The 23,827-nt window shown below is 39.6% G+C and overlaps 1 protein-coding gene across 1 annotated transcript; it reads right to left on the bottom strand.

The window, feature by feature from the left end:
- Positions 1–5,951: 5,951 nt before the first annotated feature.
- IGSF11 (immunoglobulin superfamily member 11) lies at positions 5,952–23,112 on the bottom strand. Its single transcript, XM_032219202.1, is given in 7 exon segments — positions 5,952–6,647; positions 6,650–6,825; positions 7,528–7,678; positions 12,019–12,141; positions 15,587–15,742; positions 19,957–20,164; positions 22,957–23,112. Coding segments are annotated over 7 exon segments (1,251 nt in total). The 5' UTR covers positions 23,095–23,112; the 3' UTR covers positions 5,952–6,348.
- Positions 23,113–23,827: the final 715 nt, after the last annotated feature.

Below are 23,827 nucleotides of genomic sequence, written 5' to 3'. Positions count from 1 at the left end.
CTTAGGTTCAGTCAACCTGGCTTGGTTTTCAACAAATCTATCTTCCTCTATGATGAAAATGTTCATTGTTGTTACTTGTGCACCTTTAGAATTGTATATATTCTTGAGATGCTCTGTATTCTTGAGTTTACAAATCCCACTTTTTTCCTTGTGCCAATGCAACATCTCAGAATTTTTCGTTAGCAGATGAGCTGTTCTAGGGTGTGGCACATCAAGTGAAGCTTATCATGCCTGGAGATAATGACTAAATGTATGTTCTGCTTTGACAATACATATTCCTAGACCAGGGGTCAAACTGGCAGCCCACAGGCCGGATGCATCACGCACAGCCCACACTCACCCCAGCTTCGCGAAGGGAAAAAAAATGACATGTCACATGATGGCAATGTGACGTGATGAGTTTGACACCCATGTCCTAGGTCAATGTGATCGGGGAAACCCATTGAGAAAACAATGGACTATGGGATGAAAAAAACAACAATCAAGTTTCAGCTTTGATAAGATTTTTTTAATGACCATCATTTGCTTGGATTGCTTATATTAACTGAAAAAGAAATTCATTCAATAAAGATTTGTCATAACTCCACAAAGAGAGCAATTACCTTGACATACAAGTAGTCTTTGTTTAACAACTACAGTGTTGAACAAGAGGTACTTACAACTAGTCCTCAAAGTTCCAGATATCCCAGCATCCCCGCAATAATGTGATTGCAATCTGGGTGCTTAGCAACTGGCTTTCATTTACAATGGTTGCAGCTGTCAGAGTCATGTGATCACCATTTAAAATCTTCTTGCTGGCTTCCTTCAGGAAAAATCAATGGGGAAGCCAGCAGACAAAGGTCACAAATCACTCCGGGAGAGCTCACACTTTCCCTTGCCTGGCAGCAGTGACCTCTGGCCCTGCTGGGCTCCCACTGCTACCCATACATCCCACCCGCCGCCGCCACTTACCTGCTTGCCAGCCTACTTGCAAATCCCTGGGACTTCCTTAATAATCTGAAATCCTCACTTTAAGGACAGCAATGGGGAATGTCAGGATTGCCATCTCTAAACAAAACAGTCACATTATGTCACTTTGCTGCCATATGACTTGGCGATGTCCATTCCAATCCCTATTACAATTGTTACACCAGACATCTGTATAAGCTATGTAGTGATAGCATGGATAAAATGTCTCTCTCTCTCTTGCTCACACACATACAGGCACACACACACAGAATAATTGGCAACCTGACATGACGAACTTGGGATCTGGATTTCTGTAAATAATTGTCCAAGGTATTCTTAAAGAATATTTGATACTTTTCAGGATTCCGGCTTATTCTCTGTCTCTTCAGAGACTGGGTATAGAAAGAATTGCTGGAAACTGCAGGTAAATACATCTCAGATAAATATGCAGTGAAATTTCCTAGCAGAAAGTGATGCTTGTCAGTGGAATAGACAGCCTCAGGAAATGAACTCAACTTCACTTGAGACATTTAAATCACCATGTTATTGCATTCTGCATTTAGGTTCTATGCAGAACAAGGAATCATTTCCTACTCAGAATTTTACTATGTCAATTTGTGAGTTCAAAGAAAACAGGATTAAGCAACTACTTAGGTAGAACCTATCCTGTCTTCCACCTGCATGCATGCCAAAGATGTGTGATGCACATATGCACAAAGACGTTTTCACATCTATCCATAAACTCCTAAATGTGGGTTGATTTAAACCTTTGATAGTGACTGGCTGAAGTTGAAGATCTTTTTAAAATATAGTTGCAGGTCACAGATTAGATATACCATCTGCTCTACCAAGGCTCCTTTTGCCTTGGAGACTCAGCTGGGAACAAGAGGTCTTTTGTCTACATTATTTCACCTGCGATTTGCTTCCTTCCCCTTTCCTTTCCAAGGGGAAAGCAATTCAGGGTGAGAATGCTATTGTGCCAGCAAGGTGGGCAGGAATGCATTCACGTTTTTCAAAAACCAGATTTAAGTGATGCTAAATTTGGGGCAAGTCCCTTGGACTGCAAGGCAAATAAACTGGTCAGTCCTAGAGATCAACCCTGACTGCTCTTTAGAAGGCCAGATCCTGAAGATGAAACTCAAATACTTTGGCCACCTAATGAGAAGGAAGGACTCACCTGAGAAGAGCCTAATGCTGGGAAAGATTGGGGGCAAAAGAAGGGGACAGCAGAGAATGGGGTGGCTGGATGGAATCACTGAAGCAGTCGGTGTGATCTTAAATGGGGATGATAGAGGACAGGAAGGCCTGGAGGAACATTGTCCATGGGGTCACGATGGATCAGACATGACTTCGCGACTAACAACAAATTTGGGGCTTCCAAGTGGTGACACTTCCACTAGTGTCCTACAAATGTTCAATAGCATTACCTTAAATGAACCACTTTGCCTTACAGGTCTCTTTCTATGGTTGGGATTGCTGTGTGTTATCATCAGCAACAGGAAAACGGTTTACCTTGGCTGTCCTGGGATTGGGGGTGGGGGATAGGTTTAAAGGCTCTGCTATTTTACTACACAGAGAAGTGATGATGATGATGACCACGAGTCATAAGACTAAAATCTTTCTTCATCCCAGGACTCATTTGTATCCCTGTTAGAATTAGAAGTGGAGAATCAATTACCTTATCTTCAGGGACTGTAAGGAGATCGTATCTTCCAATAACCCTGTTCAAAATCGGTGTCCACATTGTGACATTCAACAAAAAACCCCAAACAATTATGTTCTGCAAATAGAGTGAAAACTTAGGAAAATGAATGGTTTTTATCCTGATTCCTTATGGAAAATAAACATTCTACATAAATATTTTTACTCTCTTCCTTAACAGATCATACTGTTTTAATTCCAATTATGTACTGGGAAATCAGTATGCTCTTCTGAGTTGGCACACTGGAGTGAAAATAAAGTAATTGGAAGCTCCACAAGGTTGGTACACTGTGATTGCCAACAAATTGTGCTTACCCAATCGCAGTGCTGAAAGTATTATTTAAATTTAACAGTGGGGACATTTATTCTACCTGTTTAGAGGTTCAATTCTGCTTTATAAAAGTTCTATGTTCACATTCAAATTTGCATTCAGTTTGCATTTCCTGGACAGTGGTCCATCAGCTGTTCCATAATGCAATTAGCAACAAGGGGCTAATTTTACATAAACATTACTTCAGTCCATTTCTTAGTTGCATATAAAAATTGCTTCAGCCCAATTTTAATCTTAATTTAAGCCTCTGAGGAAACAACAGATAGTCTCTTTTCAATGCAACTTGTATTCTCCCCCTTTTTCTAATTCCATTAAAAAAATCCAATTTTTCACCCCCCAAAAAAATATTTTTTATCAGACGTTCTGTATAGGGTTGTTTTTACTCATACCAGTTCAAATCTGGGATTCACATAACTAAGGAATACCCAGACTGCAAGTAATTCTTTTGTGTAAAGATAAATGCATAAATGTCCATACAAAAGATGTGAAAACACTATGGGACAACAACACTCCCCCCACCCCAGCTGCCTGATTTCCATCTTGATTGTAATAGCTTATAGCACTGGTTACAAAATTCAACTTCCTGACAATGGTGTGTAAATGTGCTGCATTTGAAAAAAGAGCAATATGATGATAGCTTTTCGATGCTCTAAATATCTGCTCCTTTTTGGTGGCTTTCCATTTCTACTTGTCCTTGTGACTGACAATAATTCTTTGGCAGGTTCTGGCAGAGTGTCCCCCCCCCCCCTAATTTTAAATTTGATTCTTTTAATCAAAGATGGTCTAGCTGGAAGCTAGGGCTTCGTGTTACACAAAGTATGCATTTTAAAACAGATGTAGAATTATTAGGATGATGATGTGGCCTACACAGTGCCACATGGAGTGGGATAAAGATACAAAGTGAGAAGGATCGTGTAACATAGGTGGGCGGGTCGAGGATTTTTATTTAGTTTGTGGTGTCAGGACTGTGGTTCTTTAAAAAAAACTTAACTATTTTAGAACTTAAATTACAGTTTTCTTGTTTCCCTCTCAGAATGGGAAAGCGCAGTGCCCATTTTCAGCAACTGTGGTCAGAGAAAGGCCTTGCAAACAAAGGCTGATATGATCCTTGTACCTTAAGTATTAAGTATATATATATTAAAATGTATACACACAACACACACACCACACACACACCACACATACACACACATACATAACATAGAAAAGCAAATAAATAACCAAATTCAGACACAACCATTTCCTCTTTTATATGAATAAAAGTTTTATTGTTTTTTAGACAATTAGAAAGAAGAAAGAGGAGAGTGAACAGTAGAACCAGGAAGAGCTTTCTGAGCACTAGTTATAGGCTGCTGTAAGCAGCATCTCTTGAAAATGCCTCTTGTGTTTCCCGTTGTTAGAAAAGCGGAGAGGGAGAAACCGTGTTTAGGGGGGAAAGAGGGGGGGGGTGTTGCGCACTACCTTAAAAAAAAAGCCATTCTTCTTTCTTCTAAGCTATCCCCACTCCAGCAATGCCATCACGCAACTTCCAAATAATAAAAAGGAGAAACCGGCAGTGAATAGGGGAGGAGAGATACTGCTCCCTAGGAAACATGTATAAGTACAGCAGCCATCTGTCTTCCTGGTGTGCTCTGAGGCTGACGGAGGCAAGTCCATTAGCAGTATTTTGGGGTGGGTGGAGGAGAAGGAAAGTAAGTGGGAAGGAGAGGTGTTTTTTTTAAAAAACAAGCAAAAAAAGGCACGGCTAAGCTTTAAACCTAATTCAACCTAGAGGACTCTCTTCGTGATGGCATCTTATAGATGGTATATATGGCCTATGCAGAGAGCTCTCCCTAATGGCCTTAACGCCCATTTGGAAAGGGGGTGGGGGGAAGTGAAATTAGAGTTGAAGCAGAATGGGAGGTGAAAGAGCAGTTGAGATTCTCTAGGAACCTCATTTCCAGTGCAGTTTGGAAGGGAGCCAGTGGAAGAAGGCCTACCTAATTCCAGGCTTTGATCAGAAGGATATATTTTGTCAGTGCAGAGAAGGAAATCCTGTTAGGAACTCCCAAAGGTTTATTTAAGACCAGTGTGTCAGTGATCAATGAGGCAGGTGCGGACAGCGGGACTCAAGAGACGCGTCCCTGGCTGTGCCTCCTCGAGGTATTCAGAAATGTATTCCCTTCCCACCTGATCCCAAGCTCCGTGTGAAACATGGAAGACTTTCTTTCCTTCCGAATTCTCCGTTGTTGTTAGTCAATTAAGGCTAATGAAATTACAAGAGTGACAAATGTCACCATGGGGCTACTATTTAGAGCAGACCACACGTCACAAAAGAGAAAGGAGGGGCAATGTAGCCACAATCCATCTTTCTGCTGCTCTTAGATTTCTTGCTTTATTCCTCCCTCTATTCCTTCCTTCCTTCCCTCCCTAATATAATAAGTCCAAGATATCCTGTAGAGGAAGGGCTAAAATGAATGCTTTGAATGTGTGAATGGTCAAACTTATCAACCTGACCATGCAGGCCAGCCCCACACAGCCATATATGGGGACATGCCATGCAGATGCCGAAAGCTTTGGAGATCTAGCTCTTTTGAGAAATGCCAGCCACACATCCTAGAAAATACACAGCCAGTTCGGTTAAGCAACAGAGGCTTTAGCTTTCAACCCCACACCATGCCCTCCCCAAATCCCTCCTTTCAACAACAGCCAAACAACAGCAACAACAGCAGCAGCAGGCCAATCAGATGCCAAGCAGCCCTTCAGGGAACAAGGCCAAAATGACCAGAGTTGCCATGGAAGTGGCAAGGGATGTGAGAAGCATCCAGAAAACTAGTGCAAGGGGAGAGAAAAATTCAATTTGGAGAATGACAGGAAGCAGGAGAAGGGAGGAAGATAGAAATAAAGAACTCCTGAAAAATTAAATAAAATAACTCTCAAGTCAATTGCCCTCCCTCCCACTTCTTTTGCCCCAGCTTATTTTTTTCCCCTCTGCTTTTTTACTCTGAGATCAGTAGTCACAGGCAGAATGTCACCAGTTCCTCCTCAACATCATCTGTTTCGAGCCAAGCAGCAATGGGCTAACCCCAGGGCAGCTGAGCTGCTCTACTGACCTCTGGACTTCATAAATTCCATAATAGAAATGTCGTATAGCAGACCTTAGAAAGCAAGTATGGTCTCCTTCCCTTGATGCCTGAAATGGCCTCCTTTTGATCTTGGCACATACAGCCATAGCTGAGGAGCCCCTGAGATCATGAGGGTGGGGTAATAAAGGAGGGATCATCACATCAGTTGGGTTCAGTTGACTGGGGTAAGGGAAGAACACAGATCTTCCCCTCCATCTGAGGGAGGAAGAGAGAGTCTCTTATTGGGCCCATCTTCACTCCCACTTACTGTAACAAATTCGCAGAACCCACAACCCTTTTTTTACACCAAAGAACCCGCTCGCTCTGTGCTGGTACCATTACAGGCACAGCACCTATCCTCTCCAGCGTCGCTTGGCTTACGGCGTAGGACCATGTGTGTTGGGGCCGTGGCTTCCGACTCACAGATCCATTACTCCTGGCCATCTCCTGTGGAGATGGAGCTGTATTGGTTGTCACTACCAATGTCTTCGGTGGAGGAGGTGCTGGGTGGCCTCCATTAGCATATATAGAACGGGCATTGGTGCTTCCAGAACGAAGAAGGCCTGCCGTGCATCATTGTTGAGGTGAGTGAAGGAGTCTGTAGCATGGTTGGCTTTGGGGTCATTCCAGTATCGGCTGTTGTAAGTATTGGAGGAGGTGAGAGTGTCATTTTCAGATGAGGAAGCATCACCGTGGAAGGCTTTTGTGGACGAAGAACATTTGGGTGGCAAATCATCCTCCCTAAGAAAAGAAAGACATAGCTACAATTCCCTTCACACCATTTCCGCAATATCCACCCTTTTCTAAGAAAACAAGAACACTTCCTCGCTTACTGACAAGCACACATGAAATAATTAACACTGAACAGCAAAAACAACAACACACCCAATCAGTTCACTTCACATCTTAATTCCTGCTCAAATATACAAGCACGGACACCACAAATTTAAGTTTTCTAATTTTTCGTGCCATATCATGGTTTCATTCTGTCAAGGTTGATATGCAGTGATAATGGACAAAAGGCAGAAATTAGCCATGGTTACTATTTCTTATGTTACTGCCCATTAACTAGAATTAAAAGGAATTATTTTCTCTTGAGGAATGTATTGCTTGCTTTGACTGTCATGACTAATTAACAAACTATACTTCTCTTACCAGGAATATTGCATGTAACCCTCTTGCTAACTTGTCAGAAAAGATGATGGATGAGACTTGCACTGCACTTATGCCTACTCCATTAATAACTGGCACTGCATCACCACACCATTACTAGCATTATAGGAATTAGGAATGAGAACCTTGTATGCTAACATCTAATTTGGATTCATTACACTCAATTGAGAAGTTACTGTAATGTCTTTCTCTTGAAACCGGGAGACAATTTTGCTTGGAGGAAAGGGAAGAAATTTGGAAGGGCAGACAAAGTATTTTCCAAGGCCAAACCTTATCTCATTGGGAATCTCCTCCTCCTCTTCCTCCTTGTGTTTGTTTTTCCAATAAAAGAGTGTAACAGCCACCAAGACAATGCAGACAATAAGCACAACTGCCCCTGTTGCTGCAGCTCCGGCAATCAGACCAATATTCCGAGGATTAGCTGTGTGGGACATGGAACACATGCAAAATCTGAGTAGAAAGAACACATGAGCATGTTCAAAGAACCACAAGCAGGCAGCAGGAAAGACCAGTTGTATTCCTAAGAGTAACCAAAAATCACTTACAAAAAAGCATCCATGAATGAAAAGTTCAGTGTAAGAAATCTGGCGCAGGATGAGTATGTGCTGGAAGTTGTCTTACATATTCTTGTAACTTGCGATATAACACTAGAGGTTATTAACATCTTCCCAACCTTTTGTCACACTAGAAATGTTTCCATATGCACATTTTGGAGTGGATTCTGGCATTCATCCAAACAAGAGCTTTTAGCAAAGTGAAATTATTCCATGCAATCTGCACATAGCCAAAACAGCTTTAAACCCATTATGAATGTCTGAAGTCCTGGGACAAGGTGATATGGCAAATTATTAATTATACAGAGAATCTAACGTAGGATTGCTGTGTCTATGTGTTTGTGTGAATTTTATTTTTTGCTCTCTTTTTTTAGAAAAGCAAACAACTTCACAAGCTTTGCTAATTTCTTCTTAAAGTGATAGAGCGTTAAAAAGCATAAATGCTCTGTATATCCACTCAGACAGCCTTAACTTCTTTTGTGTTCAACTGAATGACTGAATTTTGGGATACTTCCATGTATTTGACTATATTTGAGTTCAGCCATGGTAATGAGCATCCTTTCTGTTGCCAATATAGAATAGAGACAAAGTGTTATATGAACATCTTCACACCAAGGCCCTCCTTGGACTTTTATTTCTATCACAATTCTTGTTCTAACAAGTCAGATGCAATGAGGCACAGTGTGAATGAGGCTACCATAACTTCAATAGTTATTCAGTGATTACTGACAGACATCTCTCCTTCAGTTGTGATGCATTCAACAGGCATGAAAGGATATTTCCTCTGCTGGAAAGAGCCATATCTATTGACTATGACAATGCAAGTATTTATTTTGTTTCCTAGAACAAAATGTGTCAGTTTCTTTAAAACAATGCAGAAAAAAAGCATTTGATTCTGAAACAATGAAATGAGTTAAAACAGACATAGTTTTAGTAAGCTAAAATTTCCCCGAGTGCTTTTACCTTCCCCAAGGCCTCCAAAATATAGGAACGAGAATTTACACTTTTCTACCGTGCTGCAGTTATAATTTAGCATCCCAATAATATTGCCTTGGTGGTACAGTTATTATGTTTCTTTTTCTAAAATAACAGCTCTAAGATGCAATTTGGACTAGAGATGTGTGCAGAAAATAGACCTTCCTTGAAAACTAAATCACTTATAGCTATTTGTAGAAAAAAAATAAATTGTACAAGAAAATTATCATTCAGCCACATAATAGTTCATTTGTTCTAAATGTCTGGTGCAGCGAGAGAAAACCTTTCTCTAATGCTGACCTTCCTGTAAGAAAGGTCAGAGATGATCAGAACCAGCAAGATTAGGGATGTTAAAGAAATTTCCCACAGAATTTCTGTGAATTGGTAGAATCTACAAAAATAAGCTTTGCAGTAATATAAGCAGCAGCAGCGGACAGCAGAATCCGTAGCATCCATCACTTAGGCGAAAATGGAAAAAAACAATAACCTCAAACAAGAACTTATATTTGGGGAAGTCTATGCAAAAGTGCATAAATACATATTTTTAATGAACATAAGAGACATTTGTATTAAAAATCATATTACAGAAATGTAAGTTCATAATGAGAGATACAGTACATAATAGAGAAAGTTTATTTATATATGTTACCGTCAGTGTGAGATATTAGTCATTTTATAGAATGTCTGGGTCAGTGATGGCTAACCTTTTTGTTGTCACGTGCCAAAAGCACTTGCTCATGTGCTCGACAGCACCCATAATGCAATACGCCACACCCCGTACCCCGTTTTGGACCTAGTAGGCCTCCCTGCAGCCTCCTAGGAGAAAAAAATGAGCTATGGGGGCGCACCATATCCCCCGCGATCCATTTTAGGGCCTACTACCCTCACTTCAGCCTCCTGAGAGCCAAAACGGTTCCACTGGGGGTGGGGATATGCCGCACCTCCCCACACCCCCTTTTAGGCCTATAGGCCTCCCTATAGCATGGGGTGGTGCCGCATCCCCTTCCCCCATGCATGCATGGTCTCCAACGCATGCATGCTTGTCTCCTGCATGTGCCCCACTCCTGTACACGCGCGGCAGAGACCCAAAAATCAACTGGATGGCGGGATGTGTGCATGCATGCATAGTGGGGCGGAGCTGGGGTGATGGCTTGCGTGCCCACAGTGAAGGCTCCTGAGTGCTACCTGTGGCATAACGTTGCCATAGGTTCACCATCACGGGTCTAGGAATCTATAGAATCTCAAAAATGGGAAAATGGGAAATACTTACCGTATATACTCGAGTATAGGCCCGAACCCGAATATAGCCGAGGCACCCAATTTTACCACAAAAAAACTGGAAAAGTTATTGACTCGAGTATAAGCCTAGGGTGGGAAATGCAGCAGCTACCGGTAAATTTCAAAAATAAAATAGATACCAATAATGTTTTTGAATATTTATTTCAAAGAAAAACAGTAAACTAGCGGTGTATTTCAATGAAATACTTCACTCACCTCATGATGCTGATGTCCCGCTGTGATGATGATGTCCCGGGCAGCCGCGGGAGCGATGTCCCGCCTCCTATGACACACGGCACAGTGATTCCTATCATTGGATCACTGTACCAGAGGAGGTGGGACATTGCTATGTGGCTGCTTGCCATAACAAGGAGGAGGTGGGACATCGTTGCAGAGCAGCAGGAGGGGAGGAAGGGGAATCGTAAGACAGCCCTGCATTACATTAGAACGTGAGGAGGGGGGATGGTGCGGTGCGCGCTGCGCGGCAAACTGACACAGAGGGAGGGGAAACTCACAGGGGCGCCGGGCCATTCACAGCGTCACCCAGCGGCATGGCCCCGCCCCCTTTTCTCCTCCATTTCGGGCAAATTTTTCACTGACTCGAGTATAGCCGAGGCGGCTTTTTTCAGCTCAAAAAGTGGGCTGAAAACTCGGCTTATACTGAGTATATACGGTAATATTTCACACATTTACTAGACATTCTATGCAATGCCAAAAAGCAAACTGGAAAAGTATCAAATACTGCCGCTGAAATGCCATTCTAGCCTGCACAAGTAGGTCAATACTGGACTTTTTCACATGTTTTTTTACGATAAGAAAATCCTTTATTTTTTCATTTACTTTTGATTTTCATATATGTCTTCTCAATAAAGAGTTAGGGATAGAGTTAACTCTAATCCTAAACCTTTTCATGACTCTCTTTCATACTTGCCTGAATAGTTCCTGTACTTCTGCATAATGCATAGGTCAGGGGGGTCAAACTCAAGGCCCGTAGGCCGAATCCAGCACATTGGGTTCTTAGGTCTGGTTTGCGGGACTGCTCTGGAAACAGCTAGGGACCGGCCCACCGTGCCTCTGACAGCAAAAACAAAGCTTGGGAGCCCGTTTTCACTGGCAAAGCACTCGGGCCTCCACAGGAGCCCCTGAGATGATTGGTGTTGAGCTGGCGACACTAACCCTGACTATGCCCGTGGCACAACAAAACCGTGCTCGTCAAAATAGCGGTGATAAACCACGTCGCTAAAGCCACAACGTCATCACCACGACATCATCACCGCCGCGACAACAGCATGGCGACAGAAGGCCGCTTTAAAACAGCGCGGTGGCAGAAAACTGATTTAAATTAAGGTAAGGGTTAGGATTAGGTTTAGGGGTTTGGTTTAGGGTTAGGTTTGGGTTAGGTTTAGGGTTAGGTTAAGGTTAGGTTTGGGTTAGGTTTAGGGTTAGGTTAGGGTTAGGTTAGGGTTAGGTTAAGGGTTAGGTTTAGGGTGCTGAGTGCTTCGGAAGGCACGGATTTGCCCTCCGCGGTTATGTCATCGCGGTAGGGTAGCCTTTTTCCTTAGCGCTTCGGACGGCGCGATTTGCCCTCCGCACTTATGTCGGCGCGGATAAGGGCTTTGCGGTTTTGTGGGTGAACCACTATGCCCACCCTGGCTCTCTGAGGTCAAACACCACCCTGATGCTGTCTTCAATGAAAGCATATTAAAATAACAGAGATTTCATACTTCACCTAAAATCATCGTGCATTTTATAGATTTCCTAAGCATTCTATACAATGCCAGCTTTTCACACACTGCTGGTAACATAAATAAGGTTTGATGGATTTTTTTTATGTATAAAAAAGCAATGGAAAGGATTATTACCTGAAATTCTTGAACAGTAATATAGACAGAGTTACAAAGCTGCACAGATTCCAATACAAGACAACAAGCTCTGAATACTAAATCTAACTCACGTGTAATCACTTGAACTTCAAGAGAACAGGTGCTGCTTCCAATGACATTGGATGCCATACATTGGTAACGTCCTGATGACAAAGAGCTAATATTGCGCAGAAGAAGAGTACCCTGAACTAGATCTAGACAGGAAAGACCAAAAACAAAATAAATAATCTTATCAATTAAAGTGCAATTTATATAAGGGAGAAGAACCATTTTACCCAAATTTTGAAAATGCAAATCCAACAAAATCTAAGTTATAATGTAAGGCTCTTAAAAGACAGATTACAAAATAACCTTCAGATGAAAGCATCTTTACAAATGAGACTAGTGTTTAAGAAGTTTATAGCGGTCATTTTCTTCTGAAAAAATTGTTATTATAATTTGAAAACCTAAGACCAAAGGAACACAGTAAGAAAACCTTTTTTAAAAAGCTATCACCAATCTATCACTCTAACAAGTGATCACTCTGACAATGTTTGAATGAGTCAGCTTTTCTTCTTCTTTTTCTTGTTTTGTCTTGTCTTTGCATTGTTTTTCTTTTCTTTTCCTTCTTCCAGTATAGAAACATTTCAGCCCGTGAAACAAGACTCACCAATGAATTTAAGAAAACCAACTACAGATCATATTATGCAATACCTTTTTCCATCTAATCAAGCCTCCCCAGCAAATACACTCTGATTCCAACTTCCAGAAAAATATCAGATTTTAGAAGGCTATTCTAAATTTTTATAATAAATATTAAGTTTTGCAAATCAATAAATACATGAATATTAAGTAAATTTTGAGGTGCAAAATAAACATATTTGTTATACTGTATGAAATATTTAGTAGGAGGAAAGTGACATAGCTTTTAAAATGCTTCAGGCAATCTGTCTCTCAATCTGGGACCGTAGGAAGTTTTCGATAATGTTTCCAGGAAGATTATTTTCACTCCAATCCTTGCTACAACCCTCTTGATCTAATCCTGAGTTTTAAGTGCTTAGCTAAACATGCCAATCAATTTTATATGTACTATACATATAATGTACTACGAAGAAATCTTTAGAAAAAAATAATGAACCTAGGCTATTAACTTTGGTTCCTGGAAAAACAAGTTTCCCATGTATGGAGCACTACTGACATATCAATAAGATTACCACCATTGCCATCACTGTGACAGATATTTCCCATGCTTTATTGACCCAAAGTCTATGTACACAATCAGTTCCACTATAGTAGAATAGCTATTTGTGATTTTGAGCCAAAGATACTATAATTGGAAGTAACTGTTTGCTAAGACTTTGCTAAAATCTTTTTGTGGTGGTTGTTGTGGCTACAAATTGTTGAAGACACCGTCTAGCAAAAAATCAGTTTATCTTTATTTGTATTCATTTCCTATATTTGTTTTGTATATTTTTAGAGTTTTTCCCAAGGATGCTTTCTAAGATGTGATGAATAACTGCATAATCAATGAAAAAAATGCGGCATAATTTTAAAAATTAAAGCTAAAAAGAAAAACTAAATTCCAAGTGTATTGTTAAGCACTGCTGCCTTTATACTTAATAACCAATAGCCCGCAATCAATGCTACCAATGGTTGGCTAATCACCCAACTTGGTGATACAATTCTTGGTTCTCCAAGAAGCATTTAAGAGAAGCTTATGATTGCATGTTTAACAGAAACCTTCAGTCTGACTTCTGATCTATCTTTTTATATGAACATTAGCAAATGTAATCAACTTTATCTTTCCCCAATGTATGTTTTGTTCAACAAAATATTATTGCTTTCCCATTGAAACAATATTAGTTTCAAACTGACTTTTTTCCCCCTTCTTTTAGTCAGAAAAAGGGGCGCAGGAAATGTTGCTGATTAATCTGACAGAAGCTGGGGATTTTGTTCAATCTGGAATGTACTCAACAGTGTTCCAAAAGAACAGACACATGGGTGTTAACATTCAAACACAGAGCCTCCAAATTCATCTCAAAGGGGTGGAGGGGGGGAGAAGACTTTGTAAAGTTATTTCGGAACTGATAGAGGAGAGCAGGAGAAGCTCTGGGTAGAAATAAATCTCAGCTGAGTATTGGGATCAATAATCAAAATTATGTTCCTGCAATCTATTTTCCTGAACTTCAGATCGCTCTCCTATGTTTCTGGCTTTGTTTTCACTTGATTTGTTCAAAAGCTACCTATTTACAATCTACCATTACTGTTCTAAGTACAAAATCTGATAAGATTTATTCTTGGCAAAACACTTTGAAAAGTCTGTCTACTATCATTACTCACTTTTCATCAGCTGCTGAAATATAGCTATATGTCTGTCTGTCTGCATCTAATAAGACTTTTGGAATAAAGTGACTATCTGCATTTTTTACTGATACATTTTTTTAAAAAAAGTTTTATGTTGCAAATACTTAGATCAGGGAAACTTGCATCGTCACAGCGGTGTTGCGTGATGTATAAGGACTTTTATCCCCTTCGCTAAACCAGCATGTGACGTATCTGGCCTGGGGCAAACGAGTTTGACACCCCTGACTTAGATGTTTTGAACATTCATTTTAAAAAAAAAACCAAGTACTGTATCCTTGAAACAATCAAATATAAATTTAAAAGAACAATGCAATTGAATTATTACAATAATTTTTTATGACTGCTGTGAACATGATTCTTTTTGATTAAAAAAAACCTGAAACAAGCAGAAGAGCATGCATCTATTCTTTGATATTTCCATCTTGAATTCTCCTCTTTAAAGTTTTATTTTTATTTTTTAGCATTTATTTCATGTGAGGGCAGACAGCACTGCCAAAACTCTGAAATCCTTTGTGATATCACATAACCTGTTGTTATGGGGCACATGATGTTTCACAGTCACCCTAGCTAAATGAACCCGATTGCCTGGTATTACTATTCCTGTAAAATATATTACAAGGAAAAACAATTAAGGATGGTACTATTATGTTTTATAGTATATTTTATCATAATATTTGTCCCATTGGATTTCTGGCCAATTTGCCAAAATAGCTAGCTACCATTACTTCAAAGTAATGTGTGCTATTTTATTTCATACATAAAAATATTTAAACTAATTAGAATTCCACTAGAGGGCACCCAATGCTTTTCAGGCTTGGTTGTCTTTATCACCCAAAACAGATTTTTCCCTTCTCTTGCTTGTTACTTTTAATGAGTTTTTACATTCAGATTATCAGCATTAATTGATAATATCAGCATTAATTGACAACATTAATTGCTTGCCTGTCTTCCATAACATGCTTGGTTCAGGTGCTTTGCCGAAGTAACTGAAGCAGACGTTTGGGGCAAAATGCAAAACTTACGACCACATGACAACCAAAATAAATTAAGAAAAATTAGTCAGGTGTCAAGAAAGAAGAAAGAAAGAAGAAAGAAAGAAAGAAGAAAGAAAGAAAGGAAGGAAGGAAAAAAGGAAGGAAGGAAAGGAAGGAGATGGGTAGAAGGAAGGAAAGGAAAGGAAGGAGAGAAGGAAAGGAAGAAAGAAAGAAAGAAAGAAGAAAGGAAAGAAAGAAAGGAAAGAAAAGAAAGAAAGAAAGAAAGAAAAAAGAAGAAAGAAGAAAGAAAAAAGAAGGTCACCTTGGATGGATGTTGGAGGCAGCTTGGGAGCATTATCCAGCCTTTCCCACTTGTAAGTTGGCCGAGGGATGCCTTCTTCTGAATTACAACTCAGTGTGATGTCACTACCAATATTCAAAGAACCCTGAATTCTGCAGTCAGGGGCAGATGGAGGAACTGTTACAATAGAAGATGGCTTGGATTATTTACAGTAATTTTTCTTTTAACATTCTTGTCATCTTTACAAATATAGACACATTTTTTTTTAAAAAAAAGAGAGGATACAGATGCTCAAGACTGATAAGGAAGCAACACAGGCAAGGTAACTTGCTGAGACCTGCTATAGGTAGTCCTTGACTTATGAACACAAATGGGACTGCTATTTTAGTCGCAAGCCATGGTGGTTATAAGTTGAGGCACCATGTGACCTGACTCAATTTTATTACCTTTTTTAAAACTGTCATTAAAGTGAACTACATGGTTGTTTATCAAATTACACATACAGTTCGAAGCCTTTTTATACAATGGATACTTTTGCCATTTTTTTGCCTGAAAATAGCAAAAAAAATATCACCAAATGCCCAAAATGCAATCATGTAATTGTAGGGTTGGTTGGCAGTCGTAACTCTGAGAATATATCTTATGTCACTTTTTCTCAAGTACATAATAACTTTCAACCTGTTAATCTTTGGCAACTGAGCTCAGTCATAATTGTAGGCTTAATTATGGCCATTTTTATTACTGTCCACACAGGGAAGAACAGCATCTGTAGTCCCTCTCAATTATCACAATAAAGATGCTAAATACTTTAAAGCTAAATTTCTTTATATTGATAAGATTATGAGATTTATTTTTACAATCAATGTAGAGAAAGATAGTACAACCAGGAATAAAGTATGTACCAAATTCTTAAAAGCACCAAACATTAATATGGTCAAGCAAGTGCTAAAAATAAACTATACAGAGTTTAAAGGTAGTTTTAACATTAGCAAAAAATGTGAATTTTGAAAATGTGCCACAATAAATCAAAAGTAGAGAGAATTCTTTGCCTTCTGTAAGTGGTTCTATCATATACTTCTGGCTCCTATTAACAGTCCTCCTGTATCTTCTTCTATCTAAAGCTAACTGGAATATCTCATAACCTACTTCTGTTCCACTTATATCAGAACTACAAAAGTTATCTTTTAAGGGAAAAAGTTGAAAGGGTTTTCTATTTCAATTTCCCCCATTAGAAATCAGGAAACTCGACTATTTTACAATGCATTCAGAAGGTATTCAGACCTCCTTAGTTTTGCCAATTTTGTTTACAGACATTTCTAAAATCCTGTTGTCAGTTTACGAAATTGACAAACGCGGCCTGAATATTTCCTGAACGTCCTGTATATTAAATATAGACATGTTGGGTAAGGATGCTATTCTGACATTCTGGTCCCTGAATGAATCCAAAGTATCCACATACACTTATATTGTACAACAAAGGATTAAGTGATACATAATACTAATATCTGATATGGTAGGTGTTGTTGGGGAATGGGTTTTTGTAACGAAGTGTGCGTGTATATGTTTGAACTATTTCTTCCTTTCTGCAGTGTCAACAAAATTACTACTCTTTCATCTAAACAAGCTGTGAATTTAAAAGGCATTTTAAGAAAAACAAATCCATTTTGGCTTTTTTTAAAAAGAAGAACAACATATTCGCAACAAATTTAATTGATAATATGCAGGTATTGATCTTGGCAAGGAGATACCCTGTTTCCCTGAAAATAAGACCTCCCTGGATAATAAGCCCAATTGGGCTTTTGAGCGCATGGGCTAAAATAAGCCCTCCCCGAAAATATTGCAACACAACAGCAGCCATGAGATGACCATGCTCACCACTTCCTGCACTTCAAAAATAATAAGACTTCCCCAAAAATAAGTCTAAGTGCTTATTTTGGGGGGGGGGTCAAAAGAAAATAAGACCCTGTCTTATTTTCGGGGAAACATGGTGGCTGATGGGTACAGATAATTGTCAACTTATGACATCAATTGAGCACAAAATTTATGTTGCTAAGCAAGATAATTCTTAACTGAGTTTTGCTCCATTTTACGACCTTTTTTGCCTCAGTTGTTAAAGGAATCACTGCAGTTGTTTAAAGTTAGTAAAATGATTGTTGAGTGAATCTGGCTTCACTTAACAATGAAGTGAAATGACTTTGCTTATCAGGTCACAAAAGGTGACTCTGGGACACTGCAACTGTCATAAATATGAATAGGTTGCCAAGCATATAAATTTTGATCACATGACCATGGGGGATGCTGCAATGGTCGTAAGTGAGAAAAACAGTCATAAGTCACTTTTTAGTGCTGTTGTAACTTTGAATGGTCACTAAATGAATTGTTGTAAGTTGAGAATTATATGTATGGAAATCAGGCAGTTAGATGGGATACTAAGTGACCGAAGGGCCTTCCCTATTATTCAACTATTATTCAACTAAAGTGATATCCACTCCTGAGTCATTTTGTACAACTAGTCCTCAAGTTACGACTGCAACTGAGCCCCAAATTTATGTTGTTAAGTGAGAAATTTGTTAAGTGAGTTTTGCCATATTTTACGACTTTTCTGGCCACGATTGTTAAGTGAATCATTGGAGTTGTTAAATTAGCAACATGGTTGTTAAGTGAATCTGGCTTCCCCATTGACTTTGCTTGTCAGAAAGTTACAAAAAAGGATCACATGACCCCAGGACGCTTCAACTATCATAAATATGAGTCAGTTGTCAAGCGTCCGAATGTTAATCACATGACCATGGGGATGCTGCCATGGACATTAGTGTGAAAAATGGTCATAACTCATTTTTTTCAGTGCCGTTGTAACTTTAAACGGTCACGAAATGAACTGCTGTAAGTCGAGGCAGTATTTCTACTGCCATTCTTTTCTGCCTTTATTCTTCCAGTTACCCATCTCTGCTAATTTGTATTGCTCTGATTTGGGAGTGGGCCTTTTGTAGTAGGCAGTGATGGGTTTAACAAACTGGTTTTATTGTACTCCCTCTTCAACGTCTCACCAACCAGCAGGTTAAGCATCTGCCAAGCATGACAGCAGAAACTAGGTGTGTTGTGGCCTGTTGGACACCGGCTCCTCCAGCAGCCAAATCAGATGAGGAGGCAGCATGGGAGTCAGGGCATCAATGCAACCTGATTGCTCCGAGGGGAAAGAGGGAATAAAGTTGTCAGAGAGAGGGTTATTGATTGAACTACAGAGGATTTGTTGTGTTTAGGGAGCTGGGTCAGAACAAGGTGGACCTAAGTACAATATTCTGTTATCTCCAGTTGCTTTGTATGCCTCCTTTCCTATACTCTGTCATAATTGTAATGAAATATTTACATCCTATCCTTGTTTACTGACTACACTCTGCCCAACAACGTGGCTAAGTGAAATGGTCAATAAGCACATATACAGAGAGAGGGAGAGAGAGGGAGAGAGAGGGAGAGAGAGGGGGAGGGAGGGAGGGAGGGAGGGAGGGAGAGGGAGGGAGGGAGGGAGGGAGGGAGGGAGGGAGGGAGAGAGAGAGAGAGAGAGAGAGAGAGAGAGAGAGAGAGAGAGAGAGAGAGAGAAGTTTCAAAGGACACTGTCTGATACTCTCCCCACTCCATTTTTGCCCCCTCACGGGACAATGGTTAAAGAAACTATCTCTTCCTGCTTTTTTCCTCAGGCAACACTTCTCTAAAAAGTGCTAACTGTGTTAACAAGCTCAGCTCTGTGATCTTAATTAGTTTATTAGGACCCTCTGGCAGTCTTTAGGCACCTGGAATTTGCTGATAATTGCACATATTGGGCAGAAAATTTTTTTTTTTATTAACACTTAATAATCTCATATTTGTGAATGGTCCCTAACCTAGGTAGTCACTAAATAAGGAGTGGCTTTAATGAAAACAAAAATATGCAGAGAGTTGAGTTGCTAATGGCAGTTTTGGAGCGAGACCAATTTTAATTCTAACCCCTTCCCATTGTTTTACTGTTGCGTTATTTCATATATGAAATATATTTCAGATATGATTGCTTATTTCTACCCTATGACTATCATTAGGTATTGTACTTTATGATTCTTGGCGAATGTATCTTGTCTTTTTATGTACAATGAGAGCATATGCACCAAAGACAAATTCTTTGTGTGTCCAATCACACTTGGCCAATAAAGAATTCTATTCTATTCATGAATGAAGCTGGGAAGAATCATAGCGTTAAAGTAAATTATAGTTATCTAGCATTCTTGTGCAAAACTGATGGACCACTGACATGGCAGCAGTTCTTGCTCCAGAAGCTTGCTTACAATTAAAATTAAAAAGAAAGTTGTACATCAGTTCACCTCCATATTTTAAATCTATCATCCATTTTACAAAGATCATACCCAAGACATTGAGCCCAATGACTCCAATATTCCGTCCTCCTCGGTCTGGTAGATTATTCACCAAACATTGGTACGTTCCCGTATCTGAGAGCTTGGTATTGTTGATGAAGATGGAGGCACTGGTGGTTGGCATTGTTTTTGCAAACCCCACTCGCCCATGAAACTGGGCTGCACCATCAATAATCTGACCACCCTGGTAAAGAATAACCTGAAAAAGACAAAACATCATATCATGCAAACTAAAGGTTAGAGCAGTGTTTCTCAACCTTGGCAATTTGAAGATGCTGGCGAATGCTGGCTGTGGAATTCTGGGAGTTGAAGTCCAAACATCTTCAAGTTGCGAAGGTTGAGAAACACTGGGTTAGAGTAAGAAAGTACTTTACTCATTATGCTCTGATTACAATATCTCACCTGTATAATGTGATTTAAAAATACTTCAGTGTCTAGCATAAACCTGGTTTTTGGATCCTTGTTTTACGCACCGTTTCTTCTATTTCTGCTATGGAGAAGTTTTCATGCTGATTTCTTTTACTTTATTTATGGTCAAAAATCACTTCTTTTTTTTTACAAAAATGCATAAAGAAAATTGAACAAAATAATAAAAAAGTGTGCACACCATTATATAGATGTAATTGGGGAAATATAAATGCAAAATCAGTGTTTGTGTACACAGCACAAAAAGATAAAGTAGCAGCCAATCTCACAAGAAATAAACAAAATCAAACTTTTTGTAATAAAAGTACATATCATGCATAAAAATAACTTTTTATAGCTTTGTATATTAAAATAGAAACGTGTAATATCAAAAATTATAAAACTAGTCAATTCAACAAAAATTATAAGTTAGTAAAAAGGGAAAATGAAACTCCTGGCTAATTGGTCAAGCTGAAAAATCCATAGGGACCACTGGATGGCAGTGGTTGTTGGTTTCAACTTAAAAAAGAGTTTCTGTAAAAGTTTAAAATGGATTCCAAATCACAAAATAATTTAAAGAAAAAATTATTTACTATTGGACAGAGATAAGCATCAAATTACTGAGTTTGTATGAAGAACTAAGACAAAACTTAACACAGAAAAATAAGTATCAAAGTTCTTGTGCCCATTCCTTCCTAGACTCATTACCTATTTCTAAAGAAATAGAATTCACTTGAAATCAGATTTTCCTTCTGATTGAATTCCATGGATTTCAATTTTTCGCCTTGAAATTCCAAATTTAAATTTGCGGTGCTAAGGAATCAGTGTTTACAAGGCAAAAAAAGTATTTCTTTTTCCTCAAGATATTGATTGATCATATGAGTCAATGTGACAGCAAGTGACAATCTACATGCATGAAGAATACAGGGCAACAATTTAAGAGTCTGCTGTTATGGGAAATACAGGCTAACATTCTCCAAAATTATATATGAAGAAGCCAGGGGTGTTTTCCGGCTTCTGTTACTGCTGGTTCACTCTGGGACACGCTTTGGGTGCGCACACGCTTGATGTGCATTGCACGCGTGCTTGATGTGCATTGTGTGCACATGCACAGTAATAAAAAAATTAAGATGGCAGGGCCTACGGCACCGCTGACAGAACCAATTCAGGGGCGTGGCCAGCCAAGTTACTATCTACTTAGCCGCACCAGTCCGAACCGGTAGGAACCCACCTCTGGAGGAAGCTGTATAAAAGCGTAAGAAGTTTGTTAGTTTTTTTAAAAAGTTTCAATTTGATGAAAGCTTTTTTCATGAATCTAGAAACTGTTACCTAACTGAAGAAAAGAACCTTCAATGAAATGTAAGGTACTATGTTCACAAGCTACCTGGTATGACACACGAGTAGAAAACAAATAGCAATAAACTCTGCGGAAATTGATTCTGAAAAGAAATTCTTATGTTTATCTGTAATAGCAGTGTGTGTTTTGGGGGAAAAAAAGGAATAATTCAGAAAACAAACTTATTTGCTATTAATAATGGAAGTGATCCAGAGCTCTTTGCTGTAGTTAACTGAAACTTTGTAGGCATGGTGCTAATTTTTAAAAGAATGTCATCCTCTGTCTGTAGCCATTACAGTACAGGCAAAGGTTACAGAAGGCCCTGTAGTTTATACAGCAGGACTGGGGTTCCTGCAGTCATCCTTTCTGTGACTTCACCACCTACCTAGTGATGTCACCTGCAGCCCTTCAGCTGCTTGAGGGAGCAAGTTGTGACTCCTGACCCTGGAAAAATTGCCCTCCCCTGCTGTAAAGGCTGCTCCAGCATGGCTTCAATGGAAACAAACAAGAAACAGGATTTTATTTGGAATTCCTTCTGTTTCCCACCAGTAGCATGCACGATAATACCTGCCTGAAGTTACAGACAGGAGAAAACTGGTTAGGTTTTTGAAAAAAAAAAAAGAGATATAAATAAGAATAATAATCTCCATGATTCCACATCAACTGTGGAATAAAATGAAACGTGAATGAATCAGTAAACTGATTAAAAGTTTCAACAATAAAAAGGTAATGAAATAACTACCTATTTTTCTAGCTGTAATATTTTTTGCTCCTTATAATATGATGATCCAGTTACCATGTCAGAGGAGTAATAAATCACTCTGTATTTTTTTTCCTCACAAAGAGCTCTACTATGTACCATATGGCTGAAATCATAAGACCAGTGATCAGGCGCTGAGCTCCAAATATGGATTTCTGCAACGTTCTGTATTCCCTCAAACTGGAGAAATCATGGAGCCTGTAGATCTGCCGTAACCCTCATTTGTATGTTTTCATTTAAAAAATATCCTGAAATAAAGCCGGCAAAAAATAAAGCTAAAATAAAGACCCCCAAGATTCAGATAAAAGCTTAAGGAAATGAAAGATTGAGAATTCCTCTTATTCATCTGATATACTGTAGAGATAAGCTGTGTAGCCTTTTCCACAGTTGAAAAAATTCAGTCTGATTAGGAGAAATGTGGCAGATATAACCCTAAACAAGAAAGAAAGACAAAAAGGAGCTCATCCGTTTTTCCAATCGGACTTAGTACCTGTTCAGGTTGGTTGGCATTGGAAAGAGGCGTGACCATCCAGATGACATTAAGGTTAGTGAGTGCAGCACTAGTGGTGAAAGTACAGGGCAGGATCGCTGTCTGACCCCGAGCAACTTCAACACTCCTGGTATTCATGAAAACCTCCAAGGGGCTCACTAGACCTAAAAAAAGAGAGATCAAGATAATATATTCTATTTCCATTTTACAATTATGTACTAATATAGTAACAAATTGGACAATCAACTTTCTGTCTTCCTGGCACACACACACAAATGTTCTTCTCTTGCACTTGCAACCACCCAGCTGCCTCCTTGCCTTACTTTCCAAGACTTTCTACTGCCATGAGGAATCCAAAGAAACAGTAGTTAACATTTTTACCCCAGTGCACAGTAGGCAGATGGAAAATGTAAGGAAAAACAAATGACTTTGCTATATTCAATGATGGCAGACCTTTTTGTCCTTGTGCAATGCACGTGGAAGACACCCCCATGCACCCTGCAAATGTGCTTGGGACCTCCCCACGCATGCGCACACAACTCCCCTTCCCGTTTTGGACCTAGCAGGCCACCTTGAAGCCTCCAGGGCCCACAAATGGGCTGGGGCATGTCACATGTGACCTCCCCACCCCCACGCATGCATCTCCTGCATGCGCTGCAGAGACCTGAAAATCGGCTGGCTGGCGGGAGGTACGTGCACATGCGCGGTGGAGCTGAGCTGGGGCAATGACTCGCTTGCCCGCAGAGAGGACTCCGCATGCCACCTGTGGCACGTGTGCTATAGGTTCACCATCTTGGCTATATGTGTATACCTACAGGCCACCCAACCAACTGGAGCAAATAGATGAACTCTTTGCTAATCAGTTAGGTGA

The sequence above is a fragment of the Thamnophis elegans genome, chromosome 6 (assembly GCF_009769535.1).
Source record: "Thamnophis elegans isolate rThaEle1 chromosome 6, rThaEle1.pri, whole genome shotgun sequence".
In the NCBI taxonomy this organism is placed as follows: domain Eukaryota; kingdom Metazoa; phylum Chordata; class Lepidosauria; order Squamata; family Colubridae; genus Thamnophis; species Thamnophis elegans.
This window is presented reverse-complemented; position numbering and strand designations above follow the sequence as displayed.